This window comes from Populus nigra, chromosome 16, assembly GCF_951802175.1.
Source record: "Populus nigra chromosome 16, ddPopNigr1.1, whole genome shotgun sequence".
Classification (NCBI taxonomy): Eukaryota; Viridiplantae; Streptophyta; class Magnoliopsida; order Malpighiales; family Salicaceae; genus Populus; species Populus nigra.
The window spans coordinates 1,287,087-1,304,476 of record NC_084867.1 but is presented as its reverse complement, the minus strand read 5'-3'; the positions used below and the strand labels follow the sequence as shown (position 1 = coordinate 1,304,476).

Sequence of the window (17,390 nt, the reverse complement as noted above, 5' to 3'; positions counted from 1 at the left end):
AATTTTTTAAAAAATAAAAAAAATTGGGTTGATTGTGACCAGAGAATTATCTCGAGTTGATCCCGGATCAGGTTTAAAAGATATATAATTTTTTTGATAGAAATAGATTGATTAAAAAATATCATTTGGATACTAAATCAAATAATTTCTTGAAAAATATAATGAGCTTTGTTATTTTTTTTTTGTATTATCATCAAGAAAAAAATAATATAAATCTTGAATCTCTTATACTTGAGGTTTGAATCTTGATAGCTAAGAGCTGACCAATAGCTAATAAATTCGATTGACTCATTTTGTACACTTAGCTATTAAAACAACAGAATAATTTATCATTTGTTCAAAATTCATCCATGACTACTATTTTTCCACAAGAGAATCATCTCAATTAGAAATTTAGTTTACTCGTATCCATATCTCATGGACTTTTTAAGTTGGGTGTTTCTTCAACTGTTTTTTAAAAGATATTAAAAGATATTATGCAAGACCGAACATATATAAAATATTATTTAAAAAAAATATAAATGAATTAAAAAAATATATTGAAAACCCAAATATAAACAAGACAATTTTTTAAAAAACTTATATTATAAAAAGGAATGCAAAACCTGCAACTTACGTCATGAGACCATAATAAATTCATACAAAATAAATCAAAGAAAATCACAAGACTAATCTTTTAAAAAACTAATACATAAAGATAAGATCGCACAAAGCCGAATTCCTAACAAATCAATTATCAAAAGATGAAACCAAGAAAAAAAAATCAATTACATAAATGGATTTAAGAAAAATAAAGGTGAAAATAAAAAAATTAATCAGAGGACAAACAAAAATGTTTAATTGGAGGGTTAAATTTAATTGAAAAATAGTTTTAATAAAAAAAATTAAAAGAATGAAAATCAAATTATAAAAAATAAAATAACAAAAATTTTGATTGAATGATGAAATTGAAAGAAAAAAAAATAAAAAGACCAAGAAAAAAAAATAAAAATCAAAAAAATAAAGAATGTAGAAAAATACTAATCAAAGTAGACCACATATGCCTTATAAAAATAAAATGTGTTATTCACCCATTGGACAATGTATATAGCCTACGTTTTAATATATTTTTAGAATCTTGTTATATTTTTTTTCTCCCTTTTTCCTTTTATTTTTAACTCATTTAATCATTTTTTAAATTATAATTATAATAATAGTGAATTTTTAAAAAATCACAGTTTTTACTCTATTTGTTTTCGTGTTCCAAAATTGATTTTCAAAAAAATTAAATCCTTCTCAACAACTCTAAATATTTTTGGCTTCAAAAGTAAAATAGTATTTTTAATGTAGAAAAAAACAAAAAAAAAACTTAAACATCGCTAGATAATATTTTAATAACTAATAGATAATAAAAAAGAACAAAGCACCCATCATCAAAGCTTTTCTTTTTCTCCAATCGAGGATAAATATATAATTTTATTATAAAATCCATAGGAAACCGTGTCTATAGCTCTAATAAAAAACTTACACCCACTCTCTATAATTTATATATAAACCTTCCTTAAACCTCACCAGAAGAAAGTCGAAACAAAAATACCAAAACGTCCTCTAAATCTCTCTTTTATATCTCCGCAAACTTTCTAAATTCTAACCAAAGAAACCGACAAGGAAAAAAAAAAAAGAAAGAAAACTTCCCATCTTGTGGCATTCCTGATCATCAAGATGATGATGGCAAGCCGTGGCGGAGGCGTCAAGTTGGCGAGTTCCATGATGTTTGTTTCACGTTCTTTCTCAACAGCCATCTCTCGTGGCATAGTAGCCAAAGAGGCAGTCACAGCCAAAGCGGTGGGGTTTCATGGGGATGTTGTGCGTAAGAATATTGGTGAATTTTGGGTTCGTGGTTCGGTTTTTGGTGTGAGGCATGGAAGTACTATGAGTTTCGGCGAGAAGGACCAACAGAAGGTGGAGATGAAGCAAACCCAACCGGTTGCGGAAGGTAGTGATAAAGAGGAGAAGAAGGAGATTGCTAGTTACTGGGGTGTTCCTCCTAGTAGGGTTACTAAAGAAGATGGGGCTGAATGGAAGTGGAATTGTTTCAGGGTAAGGTTGTTAATTTCTTTAAATATTTTTGTGGTTTTTATTTTGATAAAGATTTAAGGGTTATTTCCTTTTTTTTTTATGTATGGTTTTGGTTTCTTGAATCAAAGTTGCTTTCTTGGTAAAAAAGTTTTCTTCGTCGTTTATTTGGAAACTTTTTGTTCTTGTTAGGGTGTTATAGGAGAGCAGGTTGAAGATCTGCTCTCTTTTTCAAGTCTGTGAGGCGAGGATCAATACTGCACTAGATATGCATAAAAAATCTTGTGGAATTCAGTGCATGTTTTCTTTTCATTTTGGGATTTGAAGATTGATCTTGTACTTATGGTTTGTTCTATGAAATTGAAGCCATGGGAGACGTATTCTGCTGATTTATCAATTGACCTGAAGAAACATCATGTCCCAGCTACCTTTTTGGACAAAATGGCTTATTGGACTGTCAAGGCTTTGAGATTGCCCACTGATCTGTTCTTTCAGGTATGATTAGTTCAATTTCTTCACTTTACGCTTGTTTTCATTTGTTCTTTTTGATCAATTTAATTAAAGGGTTTGCAAATTCTGACTCTTTAGATTCATTAAGTTGTGTCTGTTCAAATACCTCTACACCAAATTATCAAGATTGTTTTTTGTTAACGAAACTGAACGATCATCCTTGAAAATATTGCTATTGGGCCATAAGCTTGACTTCTGTTTTGGTTTTTAAGGTAATACAGAATGCTAGCCCTCTGTTGTTGTGTGAAATATAGTATCAGAGGCCAATTGATTGGCGTTTATCTGTGAAATGAAAATTACTTGCGGAAGAGTTCAGCGAAAAATGATCTGGGAAAGTATTCTTTTATGAATAATTACCGGGAAAGTATTCTTTTATGAATAAATACCAAAATTGTAGCTCAGGAAAGATGGTTCTGTTGATTCCCTGCCGAATGATCATCCATGAAACATATTGCAAATGGGTCATAAATTTGATGATCAGTTCTTAAATATCAGGAATCAAATTTCTAAATTCTCCTATCTTTTGCTAGGAAAAACAACTCTGTGAATCTTGCTACCTACAAAAGATTGTTAGATTTACATTCAAAATTATAATTAATGCCGATGTATTAAAAACTTGGTCTTATTTGTGCATGTAACAGAGGAGGTATGGCTGCCGTGCAATGATGCTAGAAACTGTGGCAGCAGTGCCAGGAATGGTAGGAGGCATGCTGCTACATTGCAAGTCATTGAGGCGATTTGAGCACAGTGGAGGATGGATCAAAACATTACTTGACGAGGCTGAAAACGAGCGTATGCATCTCATGACATTCATGGAGGTGGCAAAGCCCAGGTGGTATGAGCGCGCTCTGGTGATTACTGTCCAAGGTGTTTTCTTGAATGCTTACTTCCTTGGCTACATTATCTCCCCCAAATTCGCTCATCGCATGGTGGGGTACCTCGAGGAAGAAGCTATCCATTCCTACACCGAGTTCCTGAAGGAGTTGGACAAAGGCAACATTGAGAATGTTCCTGCTCCTGCCATTGCTGTTGATTACTGGCGGTTGCCTCCTAACGCCACCCTCCGCGATGTTGTTCTGGTTGTGAGAGCTGATGAGGCCCACCACCGCGATGTGAATCATTTTGCTTCGGTAATTAATTAAGAATCTGATTGAAATTCTTCAAATTCGCCATTCTTGAACCCTTATCTTCATTTAAGACAGCTCTTCTTTCCAAATTCTTATCTGTCCGTTGTTCTTGAATCAATTGCAGGACATACACTATCAAGGACGTGAACTAAAAGAAGCTCCTGCTCCTATTGGTTATCACTAAAATGCCTACTTGCGGCTGCTGCCAGGAGACAGGCTGAAACTTTTTAACTATTGTGGTATGGTGCCACGTTATATTATGCTATTAAATAGCAATTTATGGTCATTGGTGGAACGGCGAGGTGGTTGATTAGAATTGTGGGGCCCCGGCCACCAATCATAGTGGCTGATTAGTATTGGATATCACCATCGGCCGGTGGGTGGTACTTGTCATCGCGACCGTGACCCTTAACGTTCAGGCAACAATGGCGGCGAGTGATGATTATTAATGATAAGATGCTTATTACAGTGGGAAAACCACTGCACACATTTCTTGATTTACTGTATTGTAACGGTATGGTTAATTTGTCGTTCTATAATTATTTAGAGACATATCTGTACTTTCACTGTTTTTTAGATCCTTCAAAAAAAAATTCTGCCATGTTTTAGGAACTTTTTGATTTTTTTTATATATTTTTTTTGCTAGAGACACCCTTGCCCTTTAAATCAATTTTTCCATAGTTTTGCCACATGGGCTTATTCATGAATTATTCATATTTATTAAGTTATAGAAGCAAAGTAGTATTTTTATAAATAAATAAATAAAGCTACTAACGCGTCTGCTGCACGAGTTAGCTTTTCCGCCACCATCAGGCATGACGTACGACTGACTTCAGGCCGCCATCTTGGCCTGCTTTCCCTTCCTATTAGGCATGTGTCATAATCATGATGATTATTAATGATCAGATTATTATAGCACCACCACATGTTTATGGGCTGAGCCTTTAACCTATTTTGAAGAAATGTTTCAGTCTTGGCCCATTTGGAACTTGACAAAATAGAGGGCCTGAACCAGCCCATGAACATGCCCAATGGCCATGGCATCTGTTTAAGGAAAGTCAAAAGTGGTTCTGTAACTATTAATTGTGCTAATCTAATCCCTGTATGGAAGAAATTTTTCCTATTCTAGTAATTGTTTTCATTTTAAAATATATGAAAAAAATTTATTTTTGATATTACAACTTTAAAACAATTAAAAAACATCAAAATAAAATAAAATAAAATAAAACAATCTAATTTTTTTTAATAAATATTTTTAAAATATAAAAACAAATGGTGTGTTAGCAAATTATCATATATGTATCCAAACCAAAATAGAAAACTAGTTATGTTGGATTTCAATTACTCTTAACATGTTGCGGATATGAATCCAAGAATCTAGTGAAAGATGGAAACCTAGTTACTAAAATATTTGAAACCTTTTATCAAAATTATTTATAAAATTACATTCGTTGAATTTTATAAAGTTGAGCACTAGCACGCTCGTTTTCGTCAATGATTATATATGAATGATCGCCGGTTATTATCTCATGACGAGATAAATATATACTGTTCACATATAACAATTTAATTGCAATCTCAAAATATCAGGGACTGATAGATAACTTCTGTCATGTTTGGATGGTAAGAAAATTTAGAGTAGAAAAGTTTTTGGGCTAAGAAAGCCCAAGAATTTCGCAAACAAGCCCAGAAAATGTCACTTCTTTCTTTATTTAGATAGTGACCAACTTTCAGGTGCACCCTTAAGAGAGACGTAGAAAGCTAGAACTGGAACACTGTCATTCCTTATTTGTAGTGGCTGGCCAACATTGGCCACTAACCCTCTTTCAATACCAGTGAAGGTAAGATATTTGTGATCGTAAACATTTTAAGGGTTTTATTTTTTGTGATTTGTTGGCAATTCTCAAGTTTTTGTAATCTGGGGTGATTTAAAGTTTAAAACTCTTTTTTTTTGGAGCTGGGTGTGTTTGGTTGCTTACAAAATTGGGATTATGAACTTCAATGAGTTGTTGATTTGGTTGAGTTCTTCATTTGTTTGTTTATGAAGTGAATAAGAAAATGAAATAAAAAATATTCTGTGAGGAATTTAAATTTTGGTTACTCAAAGTTTGAATCTTTTTGCTGTTTTTTGTTGGATTGGATGTGTTTGATTGCTTAGAAGATGACAGAATGAAACTTCAACTTCCTTTAATTGTTATTTTCATTATCATTAATTAAATGTGATTATGGCTTAAATTACTGTTTGATAGTCTTAATTTTGAATCTCTTGCCATTATCTGGAACTGGCTTTGTTTGGTTGCTAAAGAAAATGCAAGAAAGAAAAAAATCGAATCTTGTTTCATTCCAGGTGATTTTTTTGTTCTAATCCTTGTTTTGAATTTTGGTTATTTATCAAGTTCACGAAAAAAATCTCCTTGTTTTGATCTAATCTTATTTATTTCAGGCACAAAACATATAATTGTGTAGAATTCGAAGAATCATTTTTCTTTATATATATATATATATATATATATTTAATTTCTAATTTATATTATCAAATTCAGGTAACCATACATTTCCTTTACAGCATCAAGAGAGATCCTTGCTATTATTGAGTTAAAATGAAGTTTGAAAAGGTATTGACTTCATCAACTCGTACTTTCTTTGTCTGTTTTCTTAAAGTAATCAGTCAATTATCTCAAGTCTTATGTCATATGGTATTAATGTTGTAGTTAGTAGCAAACCAGCTTTGAGTGCTGTCACAGCTCATCTCTGTTGTGGAACACTGATATTGAATTACCAGTAAGAATCTGGGCTGGTTATACGCATGGAGTTATTGGCCACGATGAACATTTTTTATTTCTGTTGAAAATTTTGTTCTAATCAAATTACAGACAATGCTAGATAAGTAATAGGCATTTCCAATTATTGAAAACCCCCTCCCAGATTGCTTGCATTGCTGTGCCAAGTGAAGATAATTGAGCCCTATTAAACCTATTTTGTTTCCTATTGGTTTGGATCACTAATTGAAATAAACTTTCACAGGATCCGGCCGAAGCAAGACTAAGAAACCAACAAAATATGACACCTGGGGCTCCTGGTGTGGGTACTGGTTCAGTGTCCATTGCAAGAAACAGCAGAACAGCTTCTCTCTGTAGAGAAATTAAAATTGTAAGAGAATACATTTGATGCTCATCTGCATCAGTGTATGGTTTTGTTGATTTATAGATTGCAATTGAGATAAATCATTCTATGTTTTTGCTTTGTTTTTATATAAATGGCTGTGTAGGTCCAAGATTTGATCGAAAGGTGTCTTCAACTTTATATGAATAAAGATGAAGTGGTTAAGACACTCTTAGAACAAGCTAGAATTCAGCCTGGCTTTACAAGCATAGGTAAATCACTCATTCGTCACTACAAGTCTTCTTACTTGCTCTTCTACATACAGTGGTGCTTGGTTGTCATCACTCGATAAATGGACAAAAAGAATGAGATGTTAGTGCAATGGTGCTTCTATCATTGGAGTGCCTGTGCTGATATTATATCATTGTGATCCAGTGTTGCTAACGATAATCTTTTCCTTTTCCCCTATTCTTCTGTTCCATGCTATCTTTATCCGGTGCTTATCTTTGGGATTAAGTGCGCATGAATCCATGGTTCGTATTAGTATAATATTTTTTATATATATAATAGCTCCAACATTCTTTTTTCCCTAGTATGGAATAGATTGGAGCAAGAAAACGCAGGATTTTTTAAGGCCTATTACACAAAGTTAGTTTTGAAGAAACAAATTGCTAAGTTCAATGAATTACTTGAGAATCACCACAATTTGCTGAGTTATGCTGCACCTCTAGAGGCTCCCTTGGCTTCCATGCAGGAAGGCATTCAGCGCATGCCAGGTAAGTTTATGGCATAAATATTATATTGTATCAAAAGCATAATAAAGTTAAAGAATACAAGTTAGCATTTGAATAAATTTGAAAAAAATATACTGATAGAAAAAATATGCTCTCAACATTTTTCTCTACTGCCTTTATTTGTAAAGGCTAATTTTATTATCTTGAATGGAAGATTGGAGCTGGGCGTCTGATGCCCTGAAATCAACCTTTACCCCCTAGCTAGGTAGCACCTCCGCTGTCTTCCTTTTTTGCACTGGTATGCAAGGGGATCATTGTTAATTGCACAGACAATTCTGAGAAATCTTTTGAGTGAAAGGAATAACCATGGTATTGATAGTATGATATTTCTATAGTCATGTACATTACAAAGAGGTGGCCAAAGGAGTGCGTAAGAGTTGGACACTTTGAATCTCTTATCGGGCACATAAAACACAATCCAAAACTTTCTTCAAGATAAAAAACCACATCCAAGCACAAAACATATACAATTTCGCTAGGTTGTCTGAATTATTCTCAAGCTGTTATTTATCATGCCAATTATTTCCAGCAAGTAAAAATCCTTATTGCTATTTTATCATGATATTTTTTCTGAATTAGAGCTTTTTGCTCCTTTTCTGTAGCACAGTTAACCATTTACATAAGGTATATACCCTCCCGCAGCAGCATCCAATTCCATCAACTAGTAATTCCCAGAATGATTCCACAGGCACCATTTCCAACTATGACCCGGTATATGAAAACCCAGAATGTGACAATTTCCTCTCAACTCAGATGAATTATGGGATATGGTGAGACTTCCTTCTCAGTCTTGGTTTCCTGTCTTTTCTCTTCTTAACGTTTAATGCTCATGTGGCTTGTAATTCATACAATTACACTGGTGATATCATAGGAAGTTGCCATGTGGATGTTTCATGAATGATACCTTTGCACTTTTGCTTATTATTCAGTGTGCTCTAAATGCTATCGCTATAGATATATACTCTCAACAGTATAAATCTGCATTGATTTTGAAATATGCTTCTTCCATAGAAATTTTCATTATCATCCATGCATTATGTTGTGACTGTTGATCTGCCTGGAACTTGGTGAATCTTGTCGCACAAGTAACAAAACAGAAACAGAGTTGACAAACATAAATGTGTTTGTAGATATACAAAATATTGATAAATTAGATTGAACTGAAAAGTTTAGAGGTCATACAAATTATCAAGCGATATATTAGGAATAAAATAAATACTTGGTTTATGCTGTTGTGATCGTACTGCTCTGCTGTTTATTGAAGGATGGCAGTGGACAATAATGCAGCAGATATAGAACCTAACCATCCTTTTATGAAGCCAGAGATTCCAAGTCCTGTATCAGTTACATCCCATGATCATTTTCCTTTCATTCCAAGAGAGATACAAGAGAGTGTGGCCCCATCAGCTGTTGAATTTGCTGAGTTATCTCATTTGCAAAGTGTAAGACAGGTGCCACTTGGACCTGGTAATGCTAGCTTCAATAACTTGGTAGAAGGTGAGACAAACACATTATATTCTGAAGCTCTTCGTGGTGCTGGTCTGCTAGGTTATAATCTATGGTGTGTGTGTGTGTGTGTGTGTGTGTGTGTGTGTGTGATCATTCTAAATTATTTCCAGGTAATTCACTGTTTCATCTATCAAATCATTAACTGACTCAAGGAAACTCAACAACAGCAATTAAGCAAAAACTGCATTAGACTTGATTACATAATATGATAAAAATCCCCCTTTTATTTGCTGAGTTGCTTAATTCATGCTATTCTTTCATATGCTGAGCAGCGTATTCAGGTTCCAGTTCTACTGGATTGCTTCATCCTTCAGAGCAAAATGACAATGGTAAATTGCCAGTTCTTTCATTCATGTTTTAGACTCACTCTATCTTCAGATATTTTATATAACGTTTTTGTTATTTGCATCACTCTATCTCCAGATTTTTTATTTAACTTTTTTGTTATTTGCATCAGTCGAGGAGTTCTTTGTCGATACCTTTCCTGCCGCAAGCTCTCAATCAGAAGAAGAATCTTAAGTGAAGCCCTCACAGTTTTAGCCCTAGTTTATATTTAGCTAGATCTTAGTTTGAACTCGAGAAGTTTCCCTACTTTGCTTGACTTTCTAGAGGGATCTAGTGCACTATGGTGAATTTGAAACCTTAAAGCAGATTAAGGCAGGCATCAATAAGCGTTCTGCTATATTTTATCTTTCTAATAAGCAAATTCACCTGCATTTTGCTGCGGGCCAAATAAAAAAATAATTTTAATGCAATAAAAAAATGTACAGACATTATTAATATATTTTTACATCCAGAAAGTTTTTATTTATGAATTGAGAACTTGAAGCGTGCATTTAATAAAATTAACTTTTTATCTATCAGGGGTTGTTAACATTTTTGCCCGCACTGCATTGCAGGTAGTATAGGGTGTTGTGGGTAGAATTTTGCAATGCGTTTTTGAACAGAAATTAAAGGATATTGGAAGCTAATAACTTTAGCTTTGATCCCATTTTATCCTGTTATACAGTAGAATATTTGTTATAAGACTTTGCTACAAGTGCATGTGAAGGGTGCTTGGGCGCCTGAATCCTCAACGCCTTAAGTAAACCGTTTCCTCCCGCACCTTCACTACGACTACAAACAACTTTTTCCAAAGGACTACGTTTATGACACCTGCATGAAAGTTTCTCAGAGACTTTTTCTGGGTAGAGAATCGACGCGGGCAGGAGCTGTTTTTTTTGCCATGGTTACTTTAGCAATAAGCGTTCCATGGGAATCAATTAATGTCAAGCCACAATGTTTCATCTTGATTTTATAACCTTTCTCCAATAATTATTCCATATATTTGTTTTTTATAGTTAGGATATTATAAATATTACCAATAAATTGATGATTATCATCTTTCATTCGCACCAGTATTTTTACCTTTCTGTTTTATGCAAATCTTTGAATGATCTATAAAAATAGTAATTGATTTATCAAGTTTTATGAACTTGTTTTTATCTACACATGTTGTTGTTGATTTTATTGTCAAGATACCGCATGCACATGTTTTCTTTGATTTTCAATTGTTCATCATATAGACTAGGAATAGGGTGGCTTCCTACTACTCTTCTACTGGAAAATTGACATGCTCTTGAAACCCTTTTGGTTTGCTTTTTTTTTTTTTTTTTTTGACAATTATAACATTTAATTTTTTATTTGTCAAACGTGGATATCGGATTGCTACTGCTACTGCTACTGCTTAAGGATTTTATAGTCCGGTTGGCTTCATCCAGTTTATTGAGACTACCTTAGTCTTCTTTTTCAAATCTGCCTCTTCCTCCTCTTCCTCTTCTGCACCTTTGGCTGGATCCTGGAATATCATGTTTCTCTTTTAGAGAAAACTTTAAAAACAGTATTTGTGCACTTGTATCTCTTTTGTTCTCACTAACTCTATCTTCATGGGCTTAAAGGGTTCCCATGGTTGACTGAATGGTCACAGATTCCTCTACCGAGATTACTACAGAGATGAACCTTCTAGGCATTGATCTCATGATTTTTTCTAGTACAAGTATTTCTTTCACATCATCACCGCATGTAATCATCTGACTGTAAATTGTCAACACTCTACCAAAGTAACCTGAAACTGATTGAGATTCATGCATTCATAATGCCTCAAATTCTCCCTTTAGTTTCTGAAGGCGAACCCTTTTTATTTTCTCAGTTCCTTGGTTTGTCCCTTACAAAATATCTCATGCTTTCTTAGCTGTGGTTGCTCTTGAGACCCTTAGAAAAGTGGTGTCATCCAAACAATGATGAATCATTGTTAGTGCGGGTTGATTCTTTTTTCGTGCCTTTTGCACAACCTCTTTTTGGACAGGTGTTAACACAGCTCCTTCAACAGGTCCATTAAAACATGTTTTAACTATCTCTTATACATCTTGAGCTCTTAACCAAGCCTTTGCAAGGACACTCTATATCTCATAATTGTCCTTTGTCAAATAAAGACATGAGGGGAGAGATTTGAGTTGGCCATTACATACAATCAAATTTAGCCATAAATAATCCAACCTGGCTCTAATTGCACTTGTTGAAAGGAGATTGGTGCATAAACTTATTCTGGAGAGTAATGCTAATTTGCAAAACTAAAGAATAAGAAGAAATTGAGAGGAATGTATACTTTATTAATTGTTTCATTCTGATTTTGTCTATGCTATACTCTGCTTCTTATAACTCTAATTACAAGCTTATTTATATGCCTAAAGTTCTAGAAAAATAAGAAATTGAAATGAACGATAAATGTATTCTAACTAGGAAAGTAATTATGCTGACTCAATCTGGAAGTCCGGATGCCTCGGGATGCAAGAAATTTTAGTTTAATTTTATTTTCAACACGATCATCATTTCCCATTTCTTGAATATGATGAAAAGAAGTCTAGTCGTAGTGATGATGCCTGATAGTTTCTATGTGGGAAAATGTTTGTATTTTTTTTTTTTTAAAAAAAACTTCATTAGGTATGGAAATGTGAAGGTCTTGGTTAGAGTTCAGGATAAGGAATTAAAGATATATACAAGTGGAACACATGAACAAGTAGAGATGCAGATATGTGAGTTATTAGTATGAAGGACATTGTTCTCATTATTTTCTAATGTGATTCTTTTGGTCTTGGTCAGTCGAATGATCAAAAGGCCTGCTGTACAGAATGCGTTTGTATAATTCCCTTTATGTTAAATCATGTAAGTCGTAGCTTAAAACCTGCACTTCTGGATGGAATTCAATAATTTGGTCATTGATGATAAAGAAAACCGTGTTTGCTCACTTTGATTTTGATGGAGGGGATTTCAAAGGTTCTGAACAGTTAATTGCAAATATATTATAATTTAACCATGTAGAAAACCTAGGATATATATATATATATATATATATATATATATATATATATATATATATCAACTAGGACAAGTGAAGCCTGATCACGTCATATGACTTCTTTGACGAAATAATTCATAATTTTTATTTGATTATTGTATCGTGCTCAGATTCAGCTAGAAGGTTTTACAAATCCAGTTATATAGGGGTTGGATCACTGTAATCGGTCGAGGTTTGGGAAGGCCCTCAAATTAAGCTTGAAACATGTTTCATTAGTTTTGTTATTTTCTGTTTTAATTTTGGATTTTGTGTTATTTTTCCAACTTAATCGAGGATTCTAATTTTTCCTTCCTTGTAAGAGCCAATTTCTGACCTATAAATGGGGGTTGTAATCCTCTTTCAAGAGGCAGACCATCGTAGAGAATAAAATTCAGTAATAAAACACGGATTAAAGCTCTTGTTGTTGAGACATTTTTTCTGATAATTTTGTCTTATATGTGCTTTACTTCCTTAATGCCTAGGTTCGGCTTTGTCAGTTTTGCTCTGCAAAACCTAACATACCTATTTTATTTACTGGTGAGCTTCCACTTCAATCCAGTGAACCAATGCTTTTTCCATCTTTATTATTAATGATGATGAAGATGATCAAACTGCAAAGTTAATTGGTAAAAAAGTTAAAGATGGAGATTTTTTTACTAAACATAGTATAAATTAGATTAAACTATGAATTATCTGTATTTAACAAGAGACCATTTCATTACACTGTCAGATCCCAAAAATCCAGGAATAGTTACTATAGGCTGATTTGTTTTAGCCTATAGTAACTATTCCTGGATTTTTGGGATTTTCTTCAGTTGTCTTGTCTTTACAAAATCTGATGTAGAGTGACAGTTTGCTTGGAATGGTAATTGCCGGATGGGCTTGTTGATGAGATTAAAAGTGGGCTTAGCTTGTTATTTGTGCAGGTTTCATGTAGTGTCAGAGTTTGATGGTGAAAAGAGGAGTTGTAGGAGGACATTGGCAGAGCGCAGAGAAAGAAGAAGAAAGAGCTCTCAGGATTCTGTTTCAAGGAATGCTTCTGAAGGTATGTATGTAATGTCCTTTCAATTGACTTGTTTCTGTAGCTCTTTGAAAAAAAAAACAATCAGTTTTGTCTTGCGCTTCCATTCTTTCTAGGTAATTCAATTTCCATTGTTGGAATTAGATGATGATGACTAGCTTTTTTTCTAAAGAACTGTCAGGAATAACCTCATGAAGATGTCCCTTTTCTTTTCTTTTATTTTGAGAAGCAAAGTTCATGTTCTTTCATAATTTGAACAGAATATCTGATTTCTGGTGTACTTACCAGCTTCCATGGCCAAATCTCAATCCACGCTCTACTACATTGCCTGATGCTCCAGCGCCAAATTCCAATCCAGATTTTGGTACTCTGCTTGATCATTCACAGCCAAAAATCGATGTTAAATCTTCATTTCTTCCCTTTATCTTCTTATTCCGTCTCTTTTTGACAAATTGTGTTCCATTATGTTGTCAGTTGATGAGAATCTCAATCATCCTTGGACGCTCAATCAGAAGAAGAATCCTAACGCAAGGCGCTTACAATATTAAGCCTGGAAAAGTTTCACTGGTTGTTTGGCTGCATGGTGCATCTACTTCATCAGGGTAACTTTGAAACCTGAAGATGATTAAGGCTAGCGAAAAATGTTGTCCCGCTACTGTACTTTTCCCCTTCTCTTTTTGCAGCAGAATGTTTCATGTATATTGAAGCAAACAAATCCATGCAGTTGACTCCCAATTGAGTTAGATTGAGTTTTATTCCAAAGCTTATTTATAATTACTTGTTCAGAAAAAATTCAAAGTGCAGGTACACATACGACACAAAAATCAACTTAATTACAGTAAAGCAAGTCTTGCAAATGGAATAGCTGCTTTCCCTCCAAAAATTACTGTCTAACCAACTCTACAACCAACTAACTGTATTAACAGCTTGAATCCTCACCATTTGCCAAAGTATTCTTGTTTGAGAGAGAGAGAGAGAGAGAGAGAGAGGAATAAAAAACAAAGTATTAGGTACTTTACAAACTAAACAGGACTAAACAAAACAATGTCTTAATAACCCACTAACATAAACCAAACTTAGAGATTAATAAAAACTAAAACCATGCAACTAAATCTGTTTCTCTGGGGAATCCTTGCTTTGCCAAATGATCCACGACATGATTTCTTTCTCTAAAAATATGTGTAAAGTTCAAAAAACAGAGGATACTACCAGAATTTGAAATGTCACAGAATTCATCTTATAAGCGTCATGGTCTCGTGATATTGTGGCTCTTGATCCATGTAATGGCATTATATGAATCAAACTCCACAATCGAGCTTTAGTAAGTGTATAGGAACAATCAATCAATGCACTTGAAAAGCTTTTTTAATTGTCAAAACCTCAGTCACATTTGATTCTTTTATACATGTAGAACAAAAAAAAAAAAAACAAATAAAAGATTTCCTTCATGATCTCTTAAAAAGCCACCAATGCTAAATGGTTCTAGTTTGCCATTTGAAGAACCATCAATATTCCACTTTAATGTCGAATTACATTGTATTTTAGTCGTGTCAGTCCACATAAGAAGCTCATCAGGTGATTGAAGCAAATTTGTTCCAGTATAGCAAAAAATTTCACAATCATATTTTGCTCAAGTTGCAACTTTATGGGAAAGGGAATGATAGATATCATCCCAATCAAGAACTACCTAGTTGAAAACCAAATTATTTTGAGCATTCCAAATGGACCACACAATACCATAGAAGAATAATAACCACATTTTTCTTTGCATAGAACCCATTATCATTTCATGCCACTGTAGTCTGTAGCAAGAATGCATCTAAATTCTCTGGAAAAATCCATTGCTGTCCTAGCCATGCCACCACACATGACTATAATTTCCATACCAAATGACAATAAAGTAAAACATGTTAAGAGGTTTTATCCCTTGATTATAAAAAGGGCATGTTAAATCATTTCCTTGTAACAGACCTTTTCTCTGAAGAAAAACTTTTGTGGGTAATTTATTCAAAATGATCAGCCAAAGATTAAAATGCACCTTTGGAAAACCCAAAGAGAACTATTTATCTATTTGAAATGGTTTATTACCTGGTAAAAGAATTGTCTCTAGAACAGATGAACAACTTTTAACTAAATTGATAGCGCTTGGATCTTTGTATATCTTTATACCCAAAATCTATTTGATTATACTTAAATCCTTCATTTCAGACTCATTATTTAACCGATTCTTTAAAATATTAATTTTAAACATGTTCTTAGAGGCAATTAACATGTCATTAACATATAACAACAAGTACATAAATAAAAAAATTAAGAAATTCTTAAAATACTCACAACTATCATAGTCGCTCCTAAAATAATTATATCTAAGTATAAAAGTATTAAATCTTTTTATACTGTTACCTCAGTGATTGTTTCAAGCCATATAATGACTTCTTTAATAAGTACACATGGTCTTTTTTTTTTTTTTACCTTGAGCATTGAAACCTTCTAGCTGATGCTATATAGATCTTTTCCTTCAGCTCACCATGTAGAAAAGTTGTTTTGATATCTAATTGCTAAAGCTCTAAGTCAAATAAAGCAACCATAGCAAGCAATATCAAAATGGAACCATGCTTCACAATTGAAGAGAACACTTTATTAAAATCAACATATTCTCTTTGTGTAAAGCCCTAAACAATTAGGCATGTTTTAAACCTTGCATCCTTAACCAGCAAGATTCCATCTTTCCTCTTATAAATCCATTTGCACCTAACAATCTTTTGGCCTTGTAGTGGTTTAACAAGCTTATATGTTTGGTTCTTATAAAGAATAAATCTATTCATTGATAATAAGCATCCACTGAGAAAATGTTTTGCAAGAAATTAATTTTTATAAAAATAAAACTTCTGATCATCAAGATTCTCTATAATATTCAAGGCAAAATCAACTAAATTAACAAATCATACTTAATTACTGATTTTATCTATCTTCCTTGTCTTTTTATTGCAATACTGTAATGTTTTTCTTCATGAGTATTGTTATCAACTATATCCTGGACCACTTCCTCAATATGGTAAGTTAAAACATCTTTATACACCATCTTTGAGGCTCTAATCTCAAATTTCACTTGCTTATTAGTACCCTGGTTCATCTCAACATCAAAACAAGTTGATTTCTTTTCCTTACGAAATATAATAGACTTATTAAATATCATATCGCTACAAGTAATAAACTTAAGTAACTTGGAATCAACACACCATAACCAATATACCTTTATCCTAGATGTATGGTCTAGGAATTTACATTTCTTTGCTCTCAACCAAAGTTTACATTCCTTAACATGAGTATAAGTAAGTCAACTAAATACTTTTAATTTAGAGTAATTAGCAGGAAAACTAGACCATATCTCATTTAGAATCTTTAACTCTAAAACTATTAATGAAGATTTATTCACCATATAACAAGCCGTGTTAACTGCTTCATCCCAAAAGTTATTTGACAATCCAGCTTGTGAAAGTATACAACGTGCTCTTTTCAAGAATGTTATATTCATACATTCTACAATCTTATTTTGTTATGTTATATTCTTGATAGTGTGATATCTATTAATTCCTTCATTCATGTATAACTCATTAAACTTTCCTAAACAAACTCCAAACTATTATTAATTCTTAAACGTTTAATTTTTTTACTAGCCTGCTTCTCAATCAAGGCTTTTTACTACTTGAAGGTAATTATCACATCACTCTCTCTTTAAAAATTACACTTAGATTTTCTTATAGTAGTTATCAAGATATATCAATAAATATTGTGCTCCATCTTTTGACATAATAGGAGAAAGACTCTAAATGTCAAAATGAATATAATTCATAATATTCTTGGTATAATGAATAGTCATACTGGATTTTATCAACATT

At 33.1% G+C, this 17,390-nt stretch overlaps 2 protein-coding genes across 8 annotated transcripts; both read left to right on the top strand.

Annotated features, from left to right (window-relative positions):
- The first annotated feature begins 1,559 nt into the window (after positions 1-1,559).
- Positions 1,560-4,304, top strand: LOC133675302 (ubiquinol oxidase 2, mitochondrial-like). The gene is made up of 4 exons (XM_062096642.1): positions 1,560-2,079; positions 2,422-2,550; positions 3,207-3,695; positions 3,817-4,304. The coding sequence occupies exons 1-4, from the start codon at positions 1,702-1,704 to the stop codon at positions 3,874-3,876; spliced, it is 1,056 nt and encodes a 351-aa protein (XP_061952626.1). The 5' UTR covers positions 1,560-1,701; the 3' UTR covers positions 3,877-4,304.
- Positions 4,305-5,331: 1,027 nt separating this feature from the next.
- Positions 5,332-9,908, top strand: LOC133675271 (uncharacterized). Of its 7 annotated transcripts, none has more exons than XR_009835388.1 (9): positions 5,332-5,533; positions 5,998-6,039; positions 6,259-6,307; positions 6,717-6,842; positions 6,961-7,066; positions 7,388-7,570; positions 8,196-8,358; positions 8,853-9,426; positions 9,555-9,908. XR_009835388.1 is itself a non-coding variant. In XM_062096597.1 (9 exons), exons 2-9 carry the CDS (start codon positions 6,293-6,295, stop codon positions 9,614-9,616), a joined length of 945 nt encoding a protein of 314 aa, XP_061952581.1. In that variant the 5' UTR covers positions 5,395-5,533; positions 6,236-6,292; the 3' UTR covers positions 9,617-9,908. The 7 variants fall into 7 exon arrangements, 1 of the variants encoding a protein (XP_061952581.1); XR_009835389.1 differs by lacking the exon at positions 5,998-6,039 and adding an exon at positions 6,404-6,473 and having other exon boundaries at positions 5,336-5,533; XR_009835390.1 differs by lacking the exon at positions 5,998-6,039 and adding an exon at positions 6,404-6,473 and having other exon boundaries at positions 5,336-5,533; positions 6,236-6,307.
- The last annotated feature ends 7,482 nt before the right edge of the window (positions 9,909-17,390 follow it).

Excerpts from the sequence above, each read along its gene's own strand:
- LOC133675271 (XM_062096597.1), top strand. Across the intron at positions 7,571-8,195 it reads AGGCATTCAGCGCATGCCAG|TTAACCATTTACATAAGGTA; the intron begins GTAAGTTTATGG and ends TCTGTAGCACAG. Across the intron at positions 9,086-9,369 it reads CTTCAATAACTTGGTAGAAG|CGTATTCAGGTTCCAGTTCT; the intron begins GTGAGACAAACA and ends TATGCTGAGCAG.
- LOC133675302 (XM_062096642.1), top strand. The coding sequence starts at position 1,702 with ATGATGATGGCAAGCCGTGGCGGAGGCGTCAAGTTGGCGAGTTCCATG. Across the intron at positions 2,551-3,206 it reads CCACTGATCTGTTCTTTCAG|AGGAGGTATGGCTGCCGTGC; the intron begins GTATGATTAGTT and ends TGCATGTAACAG. Across the intron at positions 3,696-3,816 it reads ATGTGAATCATTTTGCTTCG|GACATACACTATCAAGGACG; the intron begins GTAATTAATTAA and ends AATCAATTGCAG.